This window comes from Suncus etruscus, chromosome 16 (assembly GCF_024139225.1).
Source record: "Suncus etruscus isolate mSunEtr1 chromosome 16, mSunEtr1.pri.cur, whole genome shotgun sequence".
NCBI classification, from domain to species: Eukaryota; Metazoa; Chordata; class Mammalia; order Eulipotyphla; family Soricidae; genus Suncus; species Suncus etruscus.
In genome coordinates, this window is record NC_064863.1 from 11687410 (window position 1) to 11711604 (window position 24195).

The following is a 24195-nucleotide window of genomic DNA, read 5'->3' on the forward strand; positions in this document are numbered from 1 at the left end:
TGTGTAGTTTGGGAAAATGAGGGCTGACAAGAGGAACTGGAGGGTTCCTTTCTCTGTCCTGACACAGACCTGGAGTGCTGTGGCCCTGGGTCTTAGAATTTTGTAGGCATTCACTCATTTTAGTCTCATGATGAAATTTGTTGCCATTATCATTTCGGTCTCATGATGCAATAAGTTGCCATTATTCCACTCTCATTTTCAGGTTAAAACAAACTCAGTTGTAGAAAACAAGAAACCTAGCAAGCACATTTCTAGGCACTTCCTGATACAGAACCCAAACCCTGAAATGCTCTAGTTCTTGTGCCTTTCTCAGCTATGATGGAATATCCTTACTGAAATCAGAAGCATTACCATCATCTATAGGGAAGATCTAACTTAACATCTCTTGGTGGCAAGAAGAAAGTTAATGCTCAGAGGCCACTGTTGGCATGGTGCTCAAGCTTGCACTTGATTGTACTCAGGGTCACAGAAGACAGATTCAATGCAGGAAACCTGGGCAATAAAGAAATTAGTGTAGAGGATCACCTTGGAGCTTGCGAGGATGGGGTATGGAGGGTATTGGGAATTGGGAAAACGAGCAGCACAGAGTCACTCAGAGTTTGAACTTCCCCGGGCTCCAGAGCCAAGAGAAAGGAACCTCTGTTCTCTATAATTGAGTCAGCCTTTGATTTTATTAAAGCCACCTGGAAAGAGAAAGCCAGCAAACAAATAAACACATTTTGCTTAGCTTCCTCCCTGGGGGAGAGTCTGCAGGGGCAGGCGGAAGGGGAAGAAGCAGGAGATCTGTTCTGATCCGAGTGTGAGCAGTGTGCAGCTTCTTCAGTCCACGTCATTGGTGGGGATTGAGAAGACAGGAATCTCCTCATAGAAGCCCCAGAGGTGGAGGTAGTCTGGGTGAGCATGAAGGAAAATACTCCCTGTGGGTAATCCCAGCAATAATGAAGGGGAGTTTTGTTCTGCAAAACAAGGAAGGTTTGGCCGGAGGAGAGCATTGGTTTTGTACTCAGGTGACCTGGGTTTGATCTAAGGCATCTCATATGGTGCTCCAAAACCTGCCAGGAGTGATTTCTGAGTACAGAACCAGGAGTAACCCCTGAGAAAGGCCAGTTGTGACCCCCAAACCAAACCAAAAACATAAAGCCACTGAAATTGAGGGGGTACACGAATGAAGGGTGTGGTGTTGTAATTATGTGCGCAACAAAGCATTATTAATAGCACTGTAACCTCCCCCCAAAAAAAACAAAACAAAACAAAAGCTTGTCATAAAAATCCTCTTTTTCACTGCAAAAGTTTCCAAATTCCATACAAATTCCATCTTTATTTGGAAACTAACCACAGACTTTAATAATAACCAACAACAAACACAGAACAATTATTACTCCTACTATCATCATCACCAAACAAACTGCATCCCTGGGATTTTGCTAATCTGTAAGTGTGAATTAGAGGATGCTTTCCTCATAAACAAACAATAAAACCCACCGGAAAAACCTACTTTTTAGTGCGCTTTGAAGAGACTATACTCAGGAAAAGGATACTTTGGATCTATGAGGATACTTTGGATCTATGAGACACCAATTATCTGAGGAGTTGTTTTTATTACCTTGGGTACTTTGATTTTTCTCATTTGGTTTGCTGCTAAGGTTTACAGTTAAGGGTAAAAGGTTAAGATACATTTGTAAAAACACACTGAATTTAGATTTTTTTTTTTCAGTAAAAGCCAAATACAGGAAATGACAGTCAACTGTTAAGAGAAATGGACATGTGGTAAGGTGTTTGATAGATTGAAAAGACCCACAAACATTTTATTTCATTAAAAATATTTTTTGGAGTGCTACACGCAGCAGCACTCAGGGGTGACTTTTGGTTCTGAGCACAGAAATTACTGTTGGCAGGCTAGGAGGGATTATATGGATGCTAGGGATCAAATCCCAGTTGGCCTTGTGCAAGGCAAACATCCTATTTGCTGTGCTATAGCTCCGGCCCCTAATATTATTTTTTTTATCAAGATCCTATGTTTTATAAAATTATTCACTATGGTGCTCGCTTCGGCAGCACATATACTAAAATTGGAACGATACAGAGAAGATTAGAATGGCCCCTGCGCAAGGATGACACGCAAATTCGTGAAGCGTTCCATATTTTTAAAAAAAAAAAAAAAATTATTCACTATGGAATTTCAGGTGTACAATGTTCCAAAACCAGTCCTGCCACCAGTGTCAACTTCTCTCAACTAGTGTTTTCGGCCAGAAAGATTTTAGACCTGGTAGAAATAGATGATGCACTGGACAAAATGGAACCTTTGGGGGGTAAAGTCAGCTCAGCATTGGGAAGTTGGGAAATTGTAGCATCATTCTGCAGGCAGTATGTTCGATGGTGGTGAGCCATTGTTACTGCTGGTGGCTTTGGAGAATAAAGCTTGGAGAATTTGTCCTTTTCCAAACTCTGTGCTATCTGATTGTGTGATGCCTGTCCAGGATTGTATCCAAGATATTTAGTCTTTAGTGGATCTTTTAGGGCTCAAAGTCAAACACCAGCTCGTGATGCCTTTATCTGTGACCTTGATAAAAGAAGATGGTGGGGTTTTTTTGTCCATAAGACAAGATGAAGTACCTATTTCTGGTTCTGTCTTCTTGTTAAAGAAATGTGTTTGGAGGGGGGGCATGTTGGGCCACACCCTGTGGCTTTTAGGGGTTGCTCCTGGCTCTGCATTCAGAAATCACTCTTGGCAGGCTTTGGGGACCATATGGGATGCCAGGTGTTGTATTAATTATTAATTATTATTGAGACCTAGTAGTGTGGATTGTTGTGTATGTAAATATTTTAGGGGATTATTATGTTACTGACCCTAATCTGATTGGTGATTGTGCCCTAGCCTAGGGTGTGACCTGGCATTCTGCCCCCACCCTAGGGTGGTACCTGATTCTGCTCCCACCATTGGGTGGTACCTGATTCTGGGGGATAAAAACAAGGGTCTGTGGAAGGCGAGGGGCTTTTTGGCTGGAACTAATGCAGAGGCTTTGGATTTCAGTCTTGTCCACCGAATAAAGCTAATATTTCCACAAGCCTGACTGTCTGCGTGCTGTTTACCCGCCGTTTCACCTCAGAATGTCGGCCAGATGCGTGCTCCAAGCTGAAGGGGAAAGACCTCATCCTCCATCCCTCCATCAGTCAACCTCTTCAGGGGCTGACTTGCAACATGGATGGATGGTGGAGCATTTCTCAGCGGGGCCCAGCACCTGATGCCTCTTCGGCCTGTGGGCCTGTAGATGCAGGGTGATGGCGAAGAAATGATCCACAGGCAGTCAGTTGCAGTTTCAAGAGATATCCAGCTTTATTACAAGGACCTAATCGCCATGTGCTATTTTCAAATGGTCTCTAAGCTAAGCAGCCTCTTTCTTGCTCCTGCATCCCTCCTCTCTCTGATCTCTCTCTGCAGCATCAGCCTCTCCCCCCCCCCCAGGCAACTCTTAATTACCAACCACAGACCCCCTCCTTGCTGTGGGTGAGGTTAGCATTTGCCTTTGGGGGAGGGTAACAGCTGGGAATCAGACACAGGTCGGGCACATACAAGAAAAATGCCCTACCCACTGTGCTCCAGCCCCAGAATGTCTTCTTTTTCTCTCCACCCTTTCTCCACCACTACATCTCATTGGGGGCAGGATACAGGACATATTGATTTGTTCGATTTATTCTCAGGGTTTACTCCTCGTTTTGTGCTCAGGGTCACTTCCAGGAGTGCTTAGGGGATTGTGAGGTTCTGAGAACTGAACCAGGGTTACCAACACGTGGAGTGTAGTGAAGTGCCTGAACCCTGATACAATTTCTCTGGCCCCAAGTCTTTCATTAAAAAAATCTAATGACTTCAACGTTTTGATAATAATGTTTAATATTAAACAAGTGTCATCCTCAAACAGTGGTTACAACACCAATAAAATGGGTTTATTTATTTATCTAGTTTTTGGGTCACACCCAACAGTAATCAGGGATTACTCAAGATTCTGTGCTCCTGGGTCACACTTGGCAGACTTGGGGGATCATATGAGATTATGGAGTTCTAACTCAGGTCAGCCATATGCAAACCAAGTGCCTTTCCTGCAGTTTCTACTGCTCTGATCTCTAAAATGTGTTTATTTTGAAGCAATAATCAAAGCAATGACAAATTTAAGGTGTGGTTGTATGCTCTGGACACTTCCATTTGCTTCTGTGCACTCATGGTTATACGGTATATACTCAAGTATAAGCCAAGTTTTTCTGGCCCAAAACCCTAAACTTGGATCATACTTGGGTCATACAGGTTATTTGATTTGGAGCGTGCACATCAAATCAAATTCGTGTAGCCTCCAATCGTCTTCTGCCTCCAGTCTGCTAGAGGGGATGGTGCTTCAACTCAGTCCACAGTCACGGCTGAGCTGAAGAGGTAGGCGGCTGAACTGAACTGGATGCCACTGAACTACTTAACCCACAATATCCAATGACACATTTAATTAAGTGAAAAACTCATTTAAGGCAGTTAAATCACCTAAATACCGGTACCTGTTAAGCTATGGTTTTCTGCATTTTGTTTAAAGTTTTAAAGTTATTGTTGCTACTTTCCAGTTTTTCTTTAGCAATAAATATTGAAAAACATTTAGACTACTGAGTCCTCAATTATTGTAATTTGGGAGGCATATATTTTTATTTTTGAAATTTACCAGTGGCTGCTGCATTTTCCGCTTTAGCTTATACTCGAGTCACTAAGTTTTCCCAGATTTTAGGGTAAAACTAGGGGGGTCGGCTTATACTTGGATCAACCTACACTTGAGTATAGAGGCACTTTAAAAAATTATAACAATATGATTCATCAAATTGTTTATGATACAGTTATTTCAGAGATTAAATTTCCGATATCATTTCCAGTACCAGTGTAGCTTGGGACACTTGTCTCTCAGGCAAAAGAAAGCAGCATTCTTATAGATTGCAGAATGGGATTCTTTTTTTGTTTGTTTGTTTTGGGATCACACCCAGCATCACTTTGGGGTTACTCTTGGCTCTCTGCTCAGAAATCGCTCGTGAGATGGGATGCCAGGATTCAAACCACCGTAGGTCCTTGGTCAGCCACTTGCTAGGCAAACACCTTACTGCTGTGCTATCTCTCTGGCCCCAAGACTGCTGAGTGGGACTCTTACAAATACAGAGCCCATGGTACAACAACCAAGATATGGAAACAACCCAAATGCCCAACTACAGATGAAGGACTCAAGAAGTTGTGGCATGTGTACAAAATGAAATACTATGCATCTCTAAAAAAGGAGAATATCATGCAATTTGCCACAACATGGATGGAAGAACTAGAAGAGCTCATGCTGAGTAAAGTCAGTCAGAAGGAAAGGAATAGACCAGAAGAATCTACCCATGTGTGGGACCTAAAGATGCACAGGGAGAGAACAACAAATGACTGAGGAGAGCAGAATGACTGGAGAGTCAGCCCCAAAATTGAGTTTGCTAATAGTGAATGGGAGACTTGAATGGGAGAGAACTTTGGGCCCCTGATGGAGGGAAGTGGGGATTCTATAGGTGGGTGTGGTGGGGTTCAAAGATGTATTCATGAAACTAGCATTAACATTATATAAATATTGGTACTTCAGTAAAGGCAACAGATGAAGAATCCAAAAAGCAAATGCAGAGTCTACTGGAAGAAATTGGGAGGAAGCATTTTCTGCATAGATTATGGAATCTCTAATTGGTAGAGTTGTTACTGGACTACAGGGTCCTCTGTCCCTAGTTGGGAAAGTAGCACCTAATCTCATGAAGGAGGGGAGTTCTGTGGCCCAGCTAAGTAGGTGGTGAGCACCAACTGTGAAGAGGTGACCCCAGTGAGCACTATCTCTAGGGATGAGAGCACCATGGCATGATATACTACCCCTACTAAGCCCTTCAAACAAGCATGTGCGGGCCCGGAGAGATAGTACAGCGGCGTTTGCCTTGCAAGCAGCCGATCCAGAACCAAATGTGGTTGGTTCGAATCCCGGTGTCCCATATGGTCCCCCATGCCTGCCAGGAGCTATTTCTGAGCAGACAGCCAGGAGTAACCCCTGAACATCGCCAGGTGTGGCCCCCAAACAAAAACAAACAAACAAACAAAAAAACAAGCATGTGCTACCTATGACAACACAACAATACTAACAAGCAAAAAAGAAAGGCAAAAGGAGTGAAGAAAATGCTTGAATACTGCATGTGTTAGAAATCAGAATAGTGGTCTAACAAGCTATGGTACATCAGCCCTATTAAGGGTTATACATGTTTAAAATATGACTTGTGAAGATTAAAGTCAGTAAATGTTCAGTGAAAAACTCAGAAAATCAAGTGTTAGAAAACACTAAGGTTAGTAACATGAATATCACATATGTGATATAGAATATACCAAATTACTAATAAGCCTGACAATTACAAGCGGTGATATTCTGAGAAATTCTATTTTCTTCTTTGTAATATCCTTAATTTTCAAACTTATAGTCAGTAGTATTTAATATTATTATTATAACCTAAAAATGTTATTTCTAGAGCTGTCACAAGGAGGGAAAATTTCTTATTTAATTTGAAATTTTTTTTGGAGGAAGGTACACCTGTTGACTCTCAGGGGTTACTCCTGGCTATGCACTCAGAAATCGCTCCTAACTTGGGGACCACATGGGACGCCAAGGGATCAAATCGCGGTCTGTCCTAGCTAGCGCTTGCAAGGCAGATGCCTTACCTCTAGCGCCACAGTACCGGCCTTGAAATTTGCTTTTTCTAAATAATAATCATATAGCAAAATAGGCAGAACATTACAACTTTCTCCGTTGAAAAAATTTCTAGTCTCCAGGGTCTGAGTGATTATATAGTGAATAGGGCACTTGCCTTGCATGTGGCTGATTTCGGTTCCATCTCAGTAACAGAAATAATCTGAGCCTACCAGGAGTGATCCCTGAATGCAGAGCCAGGAATAAACTGTGATCACTTTCTGGTATGGCGCCTAAACCAATAAGCAGATATATAAATAAAGTAAAAGAGACAAAGTGTTCTTCATCAAGTGAATGGATAAATAAACTGTGGACCATTCAGACAATAAAGTATTATTCAATACTCAAAGGATTATTATTCATACAGTAGTTGACTTTTCCAGATTGATTTCTTTTCAAAGTAGTTGAAAAGAACCTGAAGAGACCACAGACTCCATACTTCTAAATATAATCATAAAATTTTATGTAAAAAAGGAAAAATTAAAAAATAGTCAGGAATGATGTTGAGCACCCATATTTCCAATTCATTTTACTTTGGGCTTTCTTTCAAAATCATGTCTGTTTTCACTTGTCCTCCGGAAAGCTTGGCTGAGTGCTGTCTCTAAGTCTGTCTCTCTGAGTCTAGGAGGATTGGAATGTAGTTCCCCCCCCCCTCCCTCCAGCTTGCATGCTTGACCTTTAGCCTGTGTGTTGGACTGGAAGGACAGAAAAGTACAAGTGTCCTAGAAATCAAATAAACAGCTTATAAGAAAATCTGCTGAGAAAAATATTGGCATGAATGAATGTCAGGGTGTTCTGGGTGCTCTGAAGGGCTATGGAGATTATTCTCTCTACATTTTCCAAGTGTCAAGAATGTTCTAAATTGTGCCCCAATGACTGCTTCCCTAGGGGTTGAAAATTCATATGCTATGCATGTTTTGAGTGCTGAAAATCTGAGTTTCTCTTGGAGGAACTTTTTCATCTCATAGACACAATAATCTGTTCATTTACCCAGTGAAAGTGCAGATTAATAATTAATGATTAATCAAAGTGCAGATTAATAATAATCCCATCTTGGACAGCTAGGCTTTTAGCTCATGATAATATGATCGTGATACTGACTTCGTTCCTATTTGGGTCCTTTGGAGTTAGCAGGTCAAAGTAGCATATGAAGTGTTAGATATTTAAGAAATGATGGTTGTTCATTTTACAGCTTAAAGAAGATCATTTTGGAGCCCTGATTTTCTGTTCAGGTTTTATACTGATGCCCAAAGATATTGCCTTTGACCTATTTGACCTTTGTCTTTGAACTTTTGACAAAGTTCAAGCTTTGGACTTTGGTTCTAGTTCTTCAAGTTCACCACTGTCTTCCTGCAGCCTACATCTTAAAGCCCATGGCCCAACAGTCATTTGTCCCTTTGGCTTTGCATTTTTCTCAAGTCACTGATCCATGAGAACTGCAACTTTTTGCCTGGGCACAAATAAGGGTCAAAGAGGATGTTGCGAGACCTGAGTTTCCATGAAATGGTTCCTTTCCCCCACCCCTTAGCCATTTCTGTTATATCTCTAACTGTTTCTCATGTTTAAATAGACTAACCATCTTTAAGCAGATTATATCTGGCCTCTCCCTTCCATACTCCACCTTCAGAATAACAGGGAAACTGTTATTATGGACTTTGGGAACACATGGTTATGCAAAAGTTACTGTCCTTGAAAAAGAACAGGAAAAACTGAACAGAAAAGAGAAACTTTATTGGCAAAGATACAACCCATGGCCCAAGGTCCAGCTTCAAAGAGGAGGAGCAGGGATTTGGTTTACTGCTAAGCAAAATGCGGTTCATAGTCCATTCAAGTGCAAGTATTTTTCCAGGAAACTCATACATATTTATAAGGGAGAGCAGAGGAGAGAGTGAGCAGGTGCATTTGAAGAACATGCATAAATATATGTCTCAGGTAGAGAAAATGGCGGGATTGCATTAATGAGTGCGTGCTGTCATTTGAGTGTGGGACCATTGCAGGGAGGAGAAGTGGATCAAATGAAGTTGGATCTTCTCCATTGCCCATGTATTATAACACAGGTTACTTGACATCTGCCAGTCCCTCCAACTGATGAACTTAGGGGAGGTGAAAGGCGAGAGCTATAACCTCTAGGAAAGTGTTATTGTGCCAAGTAGATATAAAGAGTACCTCACTTCCCTGGGGAAGTGCCTGGGAGAGTCAGGACTAATTAATGCAACCATGAGCATTTGCCCAGTGTAGACACTAGTGTTCCACCAATAGCATGAGGCAGCTGTCAGGCTGTGCCTATAATCCATGTGAACGATGGGGCAGGGACTGATTCCTACACCTGAGTTCTGTCAACTCATGCTGGAGCAAGAAAGTGTTCTTGGCAAGAAAATGAAAGTGGGACTTTGGTGATGGGAATGTTGCCCTGGTGAAGGGGGTGTTCTTTCCATGACTGAAACCCAACTACATTCAAATTTGTAATCAAGGTATTTAAATAGAGATATTAATAATAAAAAAAGAAAATGAAAGTCAATCCTAACCCCTTCCCATATTTCCCAGGAAAAATACCTTCCCCCTACACAAAAAATTTCAGGAAGAGAGTTCAGAGTCTTGTTATAGCAGGTAGGGCTTTGCCCTGCACTGATAAACTTGAGTTGAATCTTATCAGGACTAATCGATGAATGCAGAGCTAGGAATAGGTCCTGAGCACCTCAAAGGAAAACAATAAAAAGGAATAAAAAGCAATAAAAAGAATTTTAGAATATAAAATAGTGAGAATTTAGAAAATAGAGGAATATGAGGTTGTGGAGATGTGGAAAGAAAGGAATATGAGATAGGGAGAAAGGAGAGAGATATCTGTTCCAGAAAGAAAGCTGGCTTTTTCAGAGGGAAATAAAAAGCCAAGAATACACCTCTCACGCTGAGATGTGGGAAAATCTTAAAGATAGAGAATGAGCTATAAGTCAAAGGAAACTTCTACTCCAGGTCAAGGTGGGAGTGAGTCACCCAAGTTGGAGAATGCCTGTTACTTGTCTTTACAAAACTAACTTTATAGTAGGACCTTTGCCAACCTGCCCAGCCTGGGTTAAGAGTCTGTTAGGATGTTGTCAAGGGGGAATGTCTTGGGTTTGGAGTCTTTTCATATTCTAATCATCATATTTAGATTTTCTTTTTTTTCTTTCTTTTTTTTTTTTTCTCTTTTAAACATTTTTTGGAGAGAGGGAGAGGGAGGGAGAGAGAGGGGGAGGGAGAGAGGGAAAGGAGAAAGGAGTATGAGGGAGGGAGGGGAAGAAAAATGGAGAAGGGGAGGGAGAGATATGAGGAGAGGGAGGGAGAAAGGGAGAGGAAGAAAGGGAAAGGGAGAGAAAGGAGTAAGAGAGAAAGAGAGGGAGAAAGGGAAGAAGAGAGAGGGAAGAGAGGGAGAAAGGGAGTGGGGGAGAGAGATATATTTTTAGACCATATTTAGATTTTCTTAAAGCTTATTCTTCCCCCCTTCATTTTGCTTTGTTCTCAATTTAGGGCCACACCTGGAGGTGGGTGGGGAACACTTCAAACCCTGATTTGCCACATACAAAGCATATACCCTACATGTGGTACTATCTCTCCTACCTTGCTTCCTCCCACCCTTCCTCTTTCTTCCTCCCTCCCTTCCTCCCTCTTCTTTCTTTCTTTCTTTCTTTCTTTCTCTTTCTTCTTTCTTTCTTTCTTTCTTTCTTTCTTTCTTTCTTTCTTTCTTTCTTTCTTTCTTTCTTTCTTTCTTTCTTTCTTTCTTTCTTTCTTTCTTTCTTTCTTCCTTCCTTCCTTCCTTCCTTCTTTTCATTCGTTCTTTTTCTTTCTCTTTCTTTCTTTCTTTCTTTCTTTCTTTCTTTCTTTCTTCCTTCCTTCCTTCCTTCCTTCCTTCCTTCTTTTCTTTCTTTCTTTCTTTCTTTCTTTCTTTCTTTCTTTCTTTCTTTCTTTCTTTCTTTCTTTCTTTCTTTCTTTCTTTCTCTTTCTTTCTTTCCTTTCTTTCTCTTTCTCTCTTTTTCTTTCTCTTTCTTTCTTTCTTTCTTTCTTTCTTTCTTTCTTTCTTTCTTTCTTTCTTTCTTTCTTTCTTTCTTTCTTTCTTTCTGTCTTTCTCTTTCATTCTTTTTCTTTACTTCCTTCTTTCTCTTTTCTTTTATTTCTTTTTCTCTCTTTCCTTTTGTCTTTCTTTCTTTTCCCCTCTTTCTCTAAGTTCCTTTACCCACACTAGATTGCCAATTACAGCAAAACAGTCTTTAAACTCTCTGTACATAGAAGACATTACAAAACTGTTGATGAATATCACTTCTGTTTTTTGTTTGTTTGTTTGTTTGTTTGGAGGTCATACTCTTTAGTACCTGGGGTGCATGTATTGGAAATCAAATCTTGGACACTTGCATGCAAAGAATGCATACCAGTCATCCATTTGAGCTATGTCTATCAGCCCTGACTATCACCCTTTTTAAAAAAAAAATGAAACACTTCACAAGTTTACATGTCATCCTTTTGCAGAGGCCATACCATTCTTCTCTGCGTTATTCCAATTTTAGTGTGTGTGCTGCCTAAGTGAACACTGACTCACCTTTTAAACAGAACCTTTTATTTATTATTTTTCAAATTTTTGCTTTCCCACATTACTGCATCAACAATTTGCAAGAGCTGTTAAAAAGGCTCTATTCTGATAGAGCATATATTGTAAGAGGAGGGACACAAGCATGCACCCCTTGAACCCACTCACACTGGGTCTTTATTTGTTTTTTTTTTTTTTTATTAAAAGGGCATCAGAGCACCAGCAAATCCAAAGGTCTTTGGGGTTCCTGTTGGACTGCCCCCTCTGGGACAGGACACACACAGTCACTCACCTCTCCTCTCCCCTCTCTGCCTGACCTTCCTTCCTCTCACCCTCCACAGAGCCTCTCACTTCCCCACCATCTCATTTCCCCTCATCCTCTCACCTCTTCTCTCTCCCTCCACTCAGCCCCAGAGCTTCCCTCATCCTTTCACCTCCCCTCATCATCGAACCACCTTTTAGTTTCATCTCCTTTCATTCCCCACTTCCCCTCATCCTCAGAGCTCCCCTCAACTCATCTCCTTTCAACTCTCCTCACCCCTTACCTCTCATCTCTCACTTTCCCTCAGCCTCTGAACTCTTCTGACCTCACCCTCCTGACCTTTCATCATCCTCTGACCTCTCCTCACCCCCCTGATCGCTCCTCAACTTCTGACCTCTTTTTAGTCATCCTAACTCTCAGTATCTTTCTCCTGACCTCTCGCATCCTCTTGACCTCTTTACACCCCATGGCTGGGTCCCTGGACACTTTTTGACTGTTTTAACACACATTCTCTACTTGATTTCCTTAATGCTTCTGACTAAATGCCAAACTGTTCCATAGTTACAGGTGGAAGACAGTGCTGGCCCATTGCCTGAGCTACAGATATTTCTTTATGTATATAATATATATAAATATATACATATAAATAAATATATATAAATATATACATATATATATATATATATATTGGTCTCTGTTTGGACTATATCCAGTAGCTCTCAGGTATTACCCTGGCTCTTTGCTCTTAGCAGGCTCATCGGACAATGTGGGGTGCCTGAAACTGAACTTGGGTTCATCCGGGTCAGCAGCATGCACAGCAAATACCCTACCACTGTGCTATTGCTCCAGCCCCTCCAGATATTTCTATATGAATGAGATGGACTACTTTAGTCTCCTTTGATGCTTTTTATGGACATGCCAAATGGATATCTAGCCCCCACTCCATAGATGAGGCTAATCCCCTTCCACCCTTACCACAGATGGCAGTGCAATGCTTTTGGGGGGTGTCATTTCCAGGTCCCTGTATGCAGCAAGTCTCAATCTGAATATTTTCATCTCTACCCCAAATCTACCCGCATTTTCTCCTTGCCATCTTTTTGTTTGTTTGTTTGTTTTGGGCCACACCCATCAATGCTCAGGGGTTAATCCTGGCTCTGCACTCAGAATTTGCTCCTGGATCTGGGGACCAAATGGGATGCAGGGATTCAAACCTGCATCCATCCTGGGTCAGCCATGTGCAAGACAAACGCCCTATCACTCTGGCTCCTCTCCTTACCATCTTACTACTTCCTCCAGCTCTAATTTATCTTGACTGTACTCTTTTTTTTCCCTCTGTGCTCTTCCATGATGAATTTGCAGTACAGAAGTCAGAATGACACTTCACTATGTCCGGCCAGACCAAGTCTCTCGGGGAATTAAACGGCTTGAGAAACAATTCCTTCAAATGCATCAGTGCATCCCTCTCTTGCCCTGTCGGGTTATGGGTGATCCAGCCTCCTGCTGCCATCAGAACTCAGTCTTTTGCCCTCTTCAACTTTCCATTTCAGCTCCTGTGGCTTACGCAACTAGCAAGGACCTTTTGCCTGAGATATACTTGCTCCAAAAAATTCCTAAGCTTCATCTTCTATTTCCTTTGGTCCCAGCTGTGATATCCCTAGTGCTAATAACTTTTGTTGTTTGTTTTGTTTTGGGGCCACACTCGGTGATGCTCAGGGGTTACTCCTGGCTGTGCGCTCAGAAATCACTCCTGGCTCAGGAGACCATATAGGACGCTGGGGATTGAACCCAGATTCGTCCTGGGGAGCCACATGCAAGGCAAATGCCCTACTGCTGTGCTATTGCTCTGGAGAGGAGAGAGTATTTGGAGAACATCTTGATCATTCATTCACACTTTCACTCACTCATTCACTCATTCAGGGACTTGAACATTCAGGACAAGTGCTCTACCGAATTGTCCTCTCCCAGGAGAATTTGCTGTTTGGACCACAATATTGTGCGTTCACTTTGGGCCAAGTACGACCTCTGGATGCTAAAATAGCATCTCCCCCTTCCACACGCCGCCATTCAAGGCTGACACTTCCTGAATATGTACTTGTAAGGTGATACTAACAGCCCTAAAAGTTGTAAAATAAAAATATCCACGAATGCTGAAACCAACCCAGGCACCATATTTCTAAATCCCATCCAGCCAGGTCTGATGAAGCAGGGTAGTGGCAGAGAAATAATACAAGCCAGCCAGAAAAGATATTCATTGCACTCAGCCTGCTTTTTGCTTCATGGCTTCTTTGCAATGTATTCTCTCTGCCCCCTCACCCACGTCAGAATTGCTCTCTGTTTATTCTCCAGAACTAAATGCCCCAGAGTGGGAGGGAAAAGTCCTGTAATCCAGGTGGGCTTTTATATACCAAAAGAAGAGATTTAGGGGGGAAATGTTTGGGGAACACCTTTGTTTAAGGCTGTGAGTTAGTATCGCCTTACATATACTATTGTGCTAAATTTCTAAATTTGAATCCACAGGATCTTTTAACAACCCCACTGGCATGGGCATGTCTGCCTTCAGCCATGACGCCTTTAGGTACTGCCAGGACTGACCTCTCAGCTGGAGCAAGGAGTGATCCCTGAGCATTTCCCAACACAAGGAAACAAAACAAAGCAAAGCAAGGGGCCTGAGCCATGGCACAGAGGGGAGGACTTTTGCCTTGCACGCAGCTGACTGGGGTTGTATCTCCAGCATCCCATATGGTACCTACCCAGAGCCTGCCAGGAGTAATTTCTGAGTGCAGAGCCAGAGTGGCCCAACACCCCCAAACAACCCATAAACAAACAAACAACAAAAAGCTAAGCGCACACACACTTTTCAGGCATGCAAATATGCTTCTAAATCGCTATCTAATCCAGGAACCTGCCACTAGCTTTTGAGGCTTCTGGCTCCGGGAGAAATACAAGCAAGGAATGAGGGCAGGAAGAGTGGCCCAAGTCTTGGGACTGCTTCGTTTCCTCATTGGCCGCGCGGGGCCGGAGAAAGTGGCCGCTGGGGAGGCAAAGGGGTGGAGTGGGGGCTCGGGGACAGGGAAAGGAAACCGAGACTGGGCAAGTGACAGCTGAAAGGGTAGGTAGGTGGTGCTTCCACTGCTCTCTCCCTGCCCTTCTCACCGCCTCTGCCACTGCCCCATGGCCCAGCGCGGGTTCCACCCGGTGTCCGGGGAGAGAAGTGGCCGCTGTTCCCGGAATGCGCGCATCGGGCTGTGCGTCGGGCTCTCGGTGGCGGTGATAGCCACGGTGGTGGCGGTGCTGGTGTGGCACCAAGGGAGACTCCAGAAGCCGCCGCCACCCCAGAAGTGGAAAGGTCGGGGCACCACGTCCAATTTCTCCCACATCGTCCTGGGCCGGTGCTATACGTACATCCAATTCCTTCGACCCGAGCTCCGGTGAGTTGGCGCGCGCCGTGCGCAATTACGCACCGCGGGGTAGGGAGCAGCAAAGGGAACCCCGAGTAACGGACCCAGATCGCCTCCCACGAAGCAGCTGCTGGTCCCCAGACCTGGCAGGGTCCGAGCCAAGCCTTGAGGCCCCGGGCTGAAAGTTCTGGGCACAGCTCGCTGGCCCTGGACACCCTTGCACAGCCTGGCACCTCTCCGCACCCGCTCCAACCTCCTGGGCAGGGTGCCAGGGCTCCTCCAGCAGCCTCTCCTGGTGGGTCAATTGCTCCTCAAAGTCCCTCTGCCGGTCCAGAAACGAGCAGGGGTGAGGGTCCTTCTGCTTGTCTTTTCCTGGGGGAAGGGGAGGTCCCTTCTTGGATTGCACCTAGGGCGCCCTGATGGTGCTGGGAAGGTTTTCAAATGTTAGCTGACCGTCGGGGCCTCAAGCAGGAGAGCTCTAGGGGTTGAAGGATATGGGAATTGATGCTAGCTAGAAACCAGACCTCTGAAATGTGGTTTGTTTCTTTCTTTCTTTCTTTCTTTCTTTCTTTCTTTCTTTCTTTCTTTCTTTCTTTCTTTCTTTCTTTCTTTCTTTCTTTCTTTCTTTCTTTCTTTCTTTCTTTCTTTCTTTCTTTCTTTCTTTCTTTCTTTCTTTCTTGCTTTCTTGCTTTCTTGCTTTCTTTCTTGCTTTCTTGCTTTCTTTCTTTCTTTCTTTCTTTCTTTCTTTCTTTCTTTCTTTCTTTCTTTCTTTCTCTTTCTCTCTTTCTTTCTCTCTTTCTTTCTCTTTCTCTCTCTTTCTTTCTTTCTTTCGTTCTTTCTTTCTTCTTTCTTTCTCTTTCTCTCTCTTTCTTTCTTTCTTTCGTTCTTTCTTTCTTCTTTCTTTCTTTCCTTCCTTCCTTCCTTCCTTCCTTCCTTCCTTCCTTCCTTCCTTCCTTCCTTTCTTCTTCTTTCTTTCTTTCTTTCTTTCTTTCTTTCTTTCTTTCTTTCTTTCTTTCTTTCTTTCTTTCTTTCTTTCTTTCTTTCTTCTTTTTAATTAAAATATAACGTAAAACAGCAACACCCCATGCTACCCCAGTTTCCCCTCACCCCGAGACTCCAACGCACTCAGGTTCATGTCTTTAAGCAGACAGGATGGGGGTAAATGGTCAAATTCTAAAGATATTTTATTGCAGAGCAGGAAAGGAAGGCAGGAAAAGCCACAAGTGGTGGGAGAGGTTTCAGAGAAAAACTTCAGATGCAGAAAGAAACTTTCCTAATTTTTCATTTTTATTTATTTAGTTTTGGTTTTGAGGGGGTCCCACCTGGCTCTGCCCTGGCAGGGTTCAGGGACCATAATGGATGCCTGGGAGCGTGCTCAAACCCATATTGGTCCCTAGCAAGATAAACCCCCTCCCTGTTGTGCTATTGCTCTGGCTTCTCCTAGCTTTATTTATTTATTTATTTATTTATTTATTTATTTATTTATTTATTTATTTATTTATTGGTTTTGGAGTCATGCTCCGCAGTGATCAGGGTTTATTTCTGGATCTGCACTCAGAAGTTGCTCCTGGCAGGGTAGGGGGACCATATGGGATGCTGGAATTCGAACCACCGTCCATCCTGGGTTGGCTGCTTGCAAGGCAAACACCCTACCGCTGCACTATCTCTCCGGCCCTCTCCTAACTTTTTAATAAAATTGAAAGCATCTGCATGGGACCTGTGGGTGGGAATCTGAGATGATTATCTCTGGGCACTTCTCTTGAACCAATTCTTTCCGACAGATCTGGCTCCAACCCCTATCAAAGCTCCAGCACTGACTTGCAGGGTGGCCCCTTGATTTTAGATCCCCAAAAAGTACCCTCAGAGCCATCCAGCTGCGTTGTGGTTTGAGAGCACAACCCGTTGGGTCCCTCTTGAGAGCACTGGAGTGAGGCCCTGTGGCTACAAGGTTGCATGTGGGTATGGGTTCCAGGTCCACCTCCCGTCATGTAGCAGCAACACCAGGAAAAGGAAGGAGATAAAACAGTCTCAGCTACTTCATTCTTCTGGAGGCACCCTCCAACACATGGGGCTCTAAAAGTCACAGGCAAGAAAAAACAAAGCAACAAGACTTTAATAATAATAATAATAATAATAATTGTGGTGGCTCAAGTGGTAGGGCATTTGCCTTGCACCTATTAACCTAGGTTGGAACTTGGGTATGATCCCCGGTGTCCCATATGGTCCCCCAAGCCAGGAGCGATTTCTGAGCCCATAGCCAGGAGTAACCCTTGAGAGTCACCAGGTGTGGCCCAACAAACAAACAAAAATAATAATTAACTTAATAATAATAATTAAAATAATAATAATAAAAAGCTTTCAGACCACTGAGACAATCCAGCCTAGAAGGAGCTTGCCTTGCATAAGGCTGACCCTATGTTTTATTCTGGTCCTTAAGTACAAGCTGGAGTGGTCCTCTGAGTGCAGAGGTGAGAATAAGCCCTGAGATCTGCCTTCCTCCTCTTAAAAAAAAAAAAACCAGGACAGGCGATGGTTCGAATCCCGACATCCCATATGGTCCTACTTGACAAAAAATATTTAAATGGCTTATGACTGACAAAAGAGAGAAAATTCACAGGTAAGAGCATCCTCTGCAGGAATTTGCACTGAACCTGGGAACAATCCCACATCAGTCTCTGAATGATTCTCCAAATGCTTTTCTATGCCCCCCTGACTGAGTCACCCCCAAAGGAAACCTGCCTCATTTCTGTGGCTGTGGCCATAGTATGGCACGAGGCTGAGATGCACCAGGGACCTCATCCCTGGGTACTGGGAAGCAAACCCAAAGCTTGGGACAAGGTTGCTCCCCACCTAGCACACTTGGCATCCTGCCCCTGTGAAAATAGAGGCTTCACTTCCGTTCCCAGAAATTGGTTTCAACAGACGCCCATCTTTGAAACCAACGGAGTGGAAAGGAAAGTGAAACGCTGCTTACAGCTCCCTGTTCTGACAGATTTAGCGGAGGTCTCACTTGCACATTGTTCAGGTATCTAGTGACAGTCCATGTTCTACAGATTGAAACATACTTGGGTAATTGGGGTGTGGAGGGGCAAGAAGGTGAGAGGTACCTTGAGGTTACTTAACTGGTAAATGTAATTAAAGGGCGGAGAGAGAGTACAAGATGATGTGTCCTATCTTGGTTGGATTCTATCCTGGTTCTATCCCCAGAACCTCAAACCTCCCCCTGCCGTGGGTATAGGTAAGGTAGAAACAGAAATCTAGAAGCCGGACCTTGGAATGACCCATTCTAGGATCTGGGCAGGAAGACAAGGTCATCAAGCACAGAGGTTCCACAAGAAGAGAACTAGAGAGAGAGTCCAAGCAGGTTGAGAAGGAACCAAATCAATTAGTCAAAGTCTATGTTGAATTAAAAACTAATTGTAGTCATCGTGGACTGTGTCAGGTGCATATAGGTTAGCAGACACCTTAGCTACTACCATGTATAGTAGGTAAAAAATTGTTTGCTTAGAGGCTGGAGTGATAGCACAGAGGTAGGGCGTTAGTCTTGCAAGCAAGCAAGCAAAAGACCAGGGACAGATCTGAGTTTGATTCCCAGCATCCCCATATGATCCCCGGAGCCTGCCAGGAGTGATTTCTGAACCCAGAGCCAGGAATAACCCCTGAGCATCATCAGGTGTGCTCCCTCCCCAAATAGTCTGTCTAGAAATGATGTAGCCTCTTTCCAGCAGATTAAAGCTCTCGTGACCTGATTTGTGATTATCATAGCTAGGCATTGTCCACATGAGCAAGAAAACTGGGTTGCCTCCGCCCTACTTCTTGAGGGATGTTTCTTGGTCATATTTCTATAACACCCTTAGCATTGCTGACTTAGCCCCCCCAGACATGTAGGGCCTGAGTGCTATGGCACCCGGGGGAACCTTACACTGAGCTCTTCCAAGTGAGGCGAGACTTGGTATCTGGGCAGCCCTCAGCAACTCTTGGGGTGGTCCCCTTCCCCCTAAAAAGTTAGTTTATGTGCAACCCTATTTGACAAGGTAAAGATGACAGACTTCTTTTGAGTGATTGGTAGATGTGGCAGGGTAGAGAAGAAAGCAAAGTACCTGTCTGCCTGGATTTGACTTCCTCAGCCCTCGAGGGCCATGAACACAGCCATGAACCTGAAAATCAGATTCAACAGACATATATCCATGTGTCAGGGAATAGGACTATTGATTGTGTGAGATGTTCTTTCGGACATCTCCTGGGTCATGCGCACGCACACGTACACTGTAATCTAAGTGGATGAGTACTAACTCAGTTTCACTGTAAGACACACAATAGAATATTACATTAGGGGTTGGAGTAGGGCTATGTAGGGCTCTTGCCTTGCATACTGCTGACTCAGGTTTGATCCCCAGTGTCCTATATGGTCCCCCAAGAATTACCAGGAGTAATTATATTTTAAAATTACTTTTTTTTAAAAAACCATGGTATTGGGGCTGGAGCAATAGCACAGTGGGGAGGGTGTTAGCTTTGCAAGAGCTGACCTGGGTTTGATCCCAGCGGAGTGAGTTCTGAATGCATAGCCAGGAGTCACCCCTGAGCATAGCCAGGTGTATCCTAAAATAACAACAAAAACAAAAGCAAAAAAAAAACATTGCGTACAAAGTTGTTCATTATTGAGTTTCAGTCATACAATGTCCAACACCCTTTACATTTCATACCAGCAGCATCCTCAGTTTCCCCTCTATCCTTTTCTCTGACCAACCCCTGCCTGCCTATGGGGTAGATATTTTTTTCTTTCTCTCTTCCTTCCCCCCACTTTTAGACACTGTGGTTTATAATATTGTTACTGAAGGGTAGTATCATTCATATCACTTTTCCTCCATTCAAACCCAGTTCTTGTCCATTTCTTTTTTCCCCAAGGCTTGGTAGCTTTATTTTTTATAATTATCTTTATTTAAACACCGTGATTACAAATATGATTATAGTTGTATGATTACAGTCATGTAAAGAACACCCCCCCTTCACCAGTGCAACATTCCCACCACCAATTTCCCAGATCTCCCTCCTCCCCACCCCCCAAACCTGTACTCAAGACAGGCTTTCTACTTCCCTCATTCATTCACATTGTTATGATAGTTTTCAGTGTAGTCATCTCTCCAACTGCACTCATCACTCTATGTGATGAGCTTCATGTCATGAGCTGCACCTACCAGCCCTCATCTCTCTTTTCTCTGAGATACTGTTAAAAATGTCTTTAATTAACACATTCTTGAATAATAATTTTTAGACAAAAAAGAGAAAAGAGCTAGACGTTACAGCTCATCACAAAGAGTGATGAGTTTAGTTAGAGAAATAACTACATTTTGAACTGTCCTAATAATGAGAATATATGAGGGAAATGGAAAGTCTGTCTAGAGTACAGGCAGGGGTCGGGTGGGAAGGAGGGAGATTTGGAACATTGGTGATGGGAATGTTGCACTGGTGATGGGTGGTGTTCTTTACATGACTGAAACCCAAACACAATCATGTATGTAATCAAGGTGTTTAAATAAAATATTAAAAAAAAGTCTTTCATTTTTCTTAAAGCCCATAGATGAGTTAAACCATTCTGCGTCTTTCTCTCTCCCTCTGACTTACTTCACTCAGCATAATAGATTCCATGTACATCCATGTATAGGAAAATTTCATGACTTCATCTCTGACGGCTGCATAGTATTCCATTGTGTATATGTACCACAGTTTCTTTAGCCATTTGTCTGTTGAAGGGCATTTTGATAGTTTCCAGAGTCTGGCTATTGTAAATAGTGCTGCAATAAATATAGGTGTAAGGAAGGGATTTTTGTATTGTATTTCTGTGTTCCTCGGGTATATTCCTAGGAGTGGTATAGCTGGATCGTATGGAAGCTCAATTTCCAGTTTGTGAAGGAATCTCCATATCGCTTTCCATAAAGGTTGTACTAGACGGAATTCCCACCAGCAGTGAAAAAGTTTCTTTCTCTCCACATCCTGCCAGCACTGCTTATTTTCCTTTTTTGTGATGTGTTCCAATCTCAGTGGCGTGAGGTGGTACCTCATAGTAGTTTTGATTTGCATCTCCCTGACGATTAGTGGTGTTGAGCATCTTTTCATGTGCCTTTTGGCCATTTGCCTTTCTTCTTTTTCAAAGTGTCTGTTCATTTCTTCTCCCCATTTTTTGATGGGGTTAGTTGTTTTTTTCTTGTATAGTTCTGTCAGTACCTTGTAAATTTTGGATATTAGCCCTTTATCTGATGAGTATTGGATGAATAATTTCTCCCACTCAGTGGGTGGCCTTTGTATTCTGGGCACTATTTCCTTTGAGATGCAGAAGCTTCTCAGCTTAATATAGTCCCATCTGTTTATCTCTGCTTCCACTTGTTTGGAAAGTGCTGTCTCCTCCTTAAAGATGCCTTTAGTCTCAATGTCCTGGAGTGTTTCACCTACATGTTGTTCTATATACCTTATAGTTTCAGATCTGATATCAAGGTCTTTAATCCATTTGGATTTTACCTTTGTACATGGTGTTAGCTGGGGGGTCTGAGTTTGCTTTTTTGCAAGTGGCTAACCAGTTGTGCCAACACCACTTGTTGAAAAGGCTTTCCTTGCTCCATTTAGGATTTCTTGCTCCTTTATCAAAAACTAGGTGGTTATATGTCTGAGGAACCTTCTCTGAGTACAGAGTGACCATTTCTTTTGTTTGTTTGTTTTTGGGGGGGGCCACACCCAACGGTGCTCAGGGGTTACTCCTGGCTATCTGCTGAGAAATAGCCCCTGGCAGGCACGGGGGACCATATGGGACACCAGGATTCCAACCAACCACCTTAGGTCCTGGGTCGGCTGCTTGCAGGGCAAATGCTGCTGTGCTATCTCTTCGTCCAGAGTGACTGTTTCCAAACTATCATTGTCATTGTGGTTTCTTTTCTGCTCTGCACTCTCCCAATTTTTGTGGCAAGATTCCTATCATGGACTGGTTCTCTTGGCTTTCATTTCTATTGCCTCTGGATATTATTACCACACTATCTTTTATTTTTAATATACCACAAATAAGTGAAATTATTCTATATCTATCCCTCTTTCTGACTCATAATATTCTCCTTATTCATCCAAGAAACACAATATTCTAGACATTATTCAACAATACTCAGATGGTTCTTTCTTTTCATTTCACAATTTCTTTCTTTTTTGTTCCTTCATTTTCACAATATCCAGTAAGATTTCTCAAAGACCAAGGCTTGGTTTTTACTTCCCTGGTGTTTCCCAGTTGAGTGCTTTCAGGGTTTTGATGAAACTACATGACACAATTTCTGTGACCAGCAAATGCACACTCAAACTCACTGAAACTTTCTATGCTGTAGATGTGGGTTCAGAGAGGAGGACAGTTTGCTCTTTACTCCGGGGTCCTCTGGGAACATGGCAAGGAATAGGGTGGGCTCTGACAGTCAGTAGGTTTGGGCCTCAAGGTGGGAATTTCTTTTCGCTCTGTCATTCCATGACTGGATTCAATCAGGGCTGTGTGATATGCAGTCAGGTAGCTGCCAAACAAGATGAAGGAATTGTTACTCAGAGCCAGGGCCAGTTCATTGCTACAGAGAATTAAAAATGGCACAATGGTAGGGCATTTGCCTTGAAGGCAGCTGATCTAACTGCGGTTTGATCCCCTGGCGACTTATATGGTCTCCCCAGCCAGGAGCACATTTCCAGGATTTCTAAGCACAAGCCAGGAGTAACCCCCTGAACATCACTGGGTGTGCCCCTGCCAAAAAATCAACCACCTGGTTGGGGGCAGAATCAGGACTTCAGGAAGAAACAACTACTTGAAGGGGGCCAGAGAGATAGTCCAGTGGGGAGTTCATCTTTCTTGTAGGGTTTAATCTTGGCATCCCATATGATCCCTTGAGCTGTTGAGGAAGACTATACTAATTAATTGTATAAAGTTCAAAGATGCTGTTGAGAAAGAATATACTAATTAATTGTATAAAGTTCTGGAATTATTTTGGACCTCAGAGCAGCTCCTCTTGGTGCAATGCTCTGACTCTTTGCTTGGTCTGTCCACTTTTTGGAGCACAGAAATATGAGGGAGACATTTGCCCTGGAGAGAATCCAAGCCTGCCTCTGTTGGGGCACTGAAATGACCAGATAGTCCACATCTGTATTCCCAACTCTGCTAGTCCTGGTCTTAGTCTGGTAACTAACTCTCTGCTCCTGCAAACTCCCCTTTCCCTCTCAGCATTGAAGACAGAGTCCAGTGGCCATGGCTTTGCAAAGACTGATGCATATGGTGGCTGTAAAAAGAAAGTGGGTAGTAAAAACAGGGTACCTAGGATGGGTGCTACTGGAGTTCTAAACTAAGAACTCAGACCCTGGAAGGAAGAATGTAGATATGACAGAAAAAACAAGGTTATTTTTTTTTTGGTTTGTTTTTGTTTTTGTGCCACACCTGCCAATGCTCAGGGGTTATTGCTGACTCTGAACTCAGGACTCACTCCTGACAGAGCCCATATATGATGCTGAGGATTGAACCCAGGTTGGCTATGTGCAAGAAAAGCGCACAACCTGCTGTATTATCTTTTGAGTCCTGATAGACAATGTTTGGGACCTGGGGTACTTCTAGGGTATCTGGAAAAATGTAGTTCTGGGTAGAGAATTGTCTAGAAGGAGGAGTTCATGAGGAGCCTTAAGAGAGAGGAGAGAAGAGGGAGGAGGTGGTACTTGGTTGCCTTTTGCCTTTCTTGCTGACCAGAACTCCAATTCCTGATTAGGTCAGTGGGGTTCACCACTCAAGTTCCCCTCAAATTTCCCAGGGTTATTAATAGCCTAAAGAAATGTTGGTTTTTCTCCAAGAGGAAACTTCTCTTCTTTACTGCATTCATGTATCCTCCTTGCCTCTTTATAGGGGAACCCCTAAGGGAGCAGGGACCGGGAGTCTGAGAAAGGGGAAGTTTAGAAAGTTGGGGGCCACTGTAGAGGCTGTCTCCAAAGTACTGGGAACTTGACAAAAGAGTTCATGATTCTGTTTGTTTGTTTAGGGACTTTTTTTTGGGGGGGGTGTGTTTAGGGCTTACCTTGCTTCTGAACTCAGGGATCAATCACTTCTGGTGGATTTGGGAGACCATCTGGGGTACCAGAGATTGAATATAGGTTGACTGCATGCAGACTAACACCCTCACCACTGTCCTATCACCCCAACCCAAGAGTTGGTGCTTTTTCAGCATTCTC

General features: G+C 43.2%; 1 protein-coding gene and 2 non-coding genes across 3 annotated transcripts in view; 2 read left to right on the top strand and 1 right to left on the bottom strand.

The window, feature by feature from the left end:
• Nucleotides 1-2039: 2039 nt before the first annotated feature.
• On the top strand, nucleotides 2040-2146 carry LOC126032908 (U6 spliceosomal RNA). Its single transcript, XR_007504068.1, has one exon. It is a non-coding gene; the product is annotated as a U6 spliceosomal RNA (small nuclear RNA).
• Nucleotides 2147-11213: 9067 nt separating this feature from the next.
• On the bottom strand, nucleotides 11214-11320 carry LOC126033157 (U6 spliceosomal RNA). The gene has a single exon (XR_007504304.1). It is a non-coding gene; the product is annotated as a U6 spliceosomal RNA (small nuclear RNA).
• A 3334-nt stretch (nucleotides 11321-14654) lies between these two features.
• CD38 (CD38 molecule) overlaps nucleotides 14655-24195 on the top strand; it is a 30446-nt gene continuing 20905 nt past the window's right edge. The window contains exon 1 of the mRNA XM_049789970.1: nucleotides 14655-15006. Coding sequence (XP_049645927.1) covers nucleotides 14750-15006 — 257 coding nt within the window. The 5' untranslated portion in view covers nucleotides 14655-14749. The remainder of the gene's footprint in view (nucleotides 15007-24195) is intronic.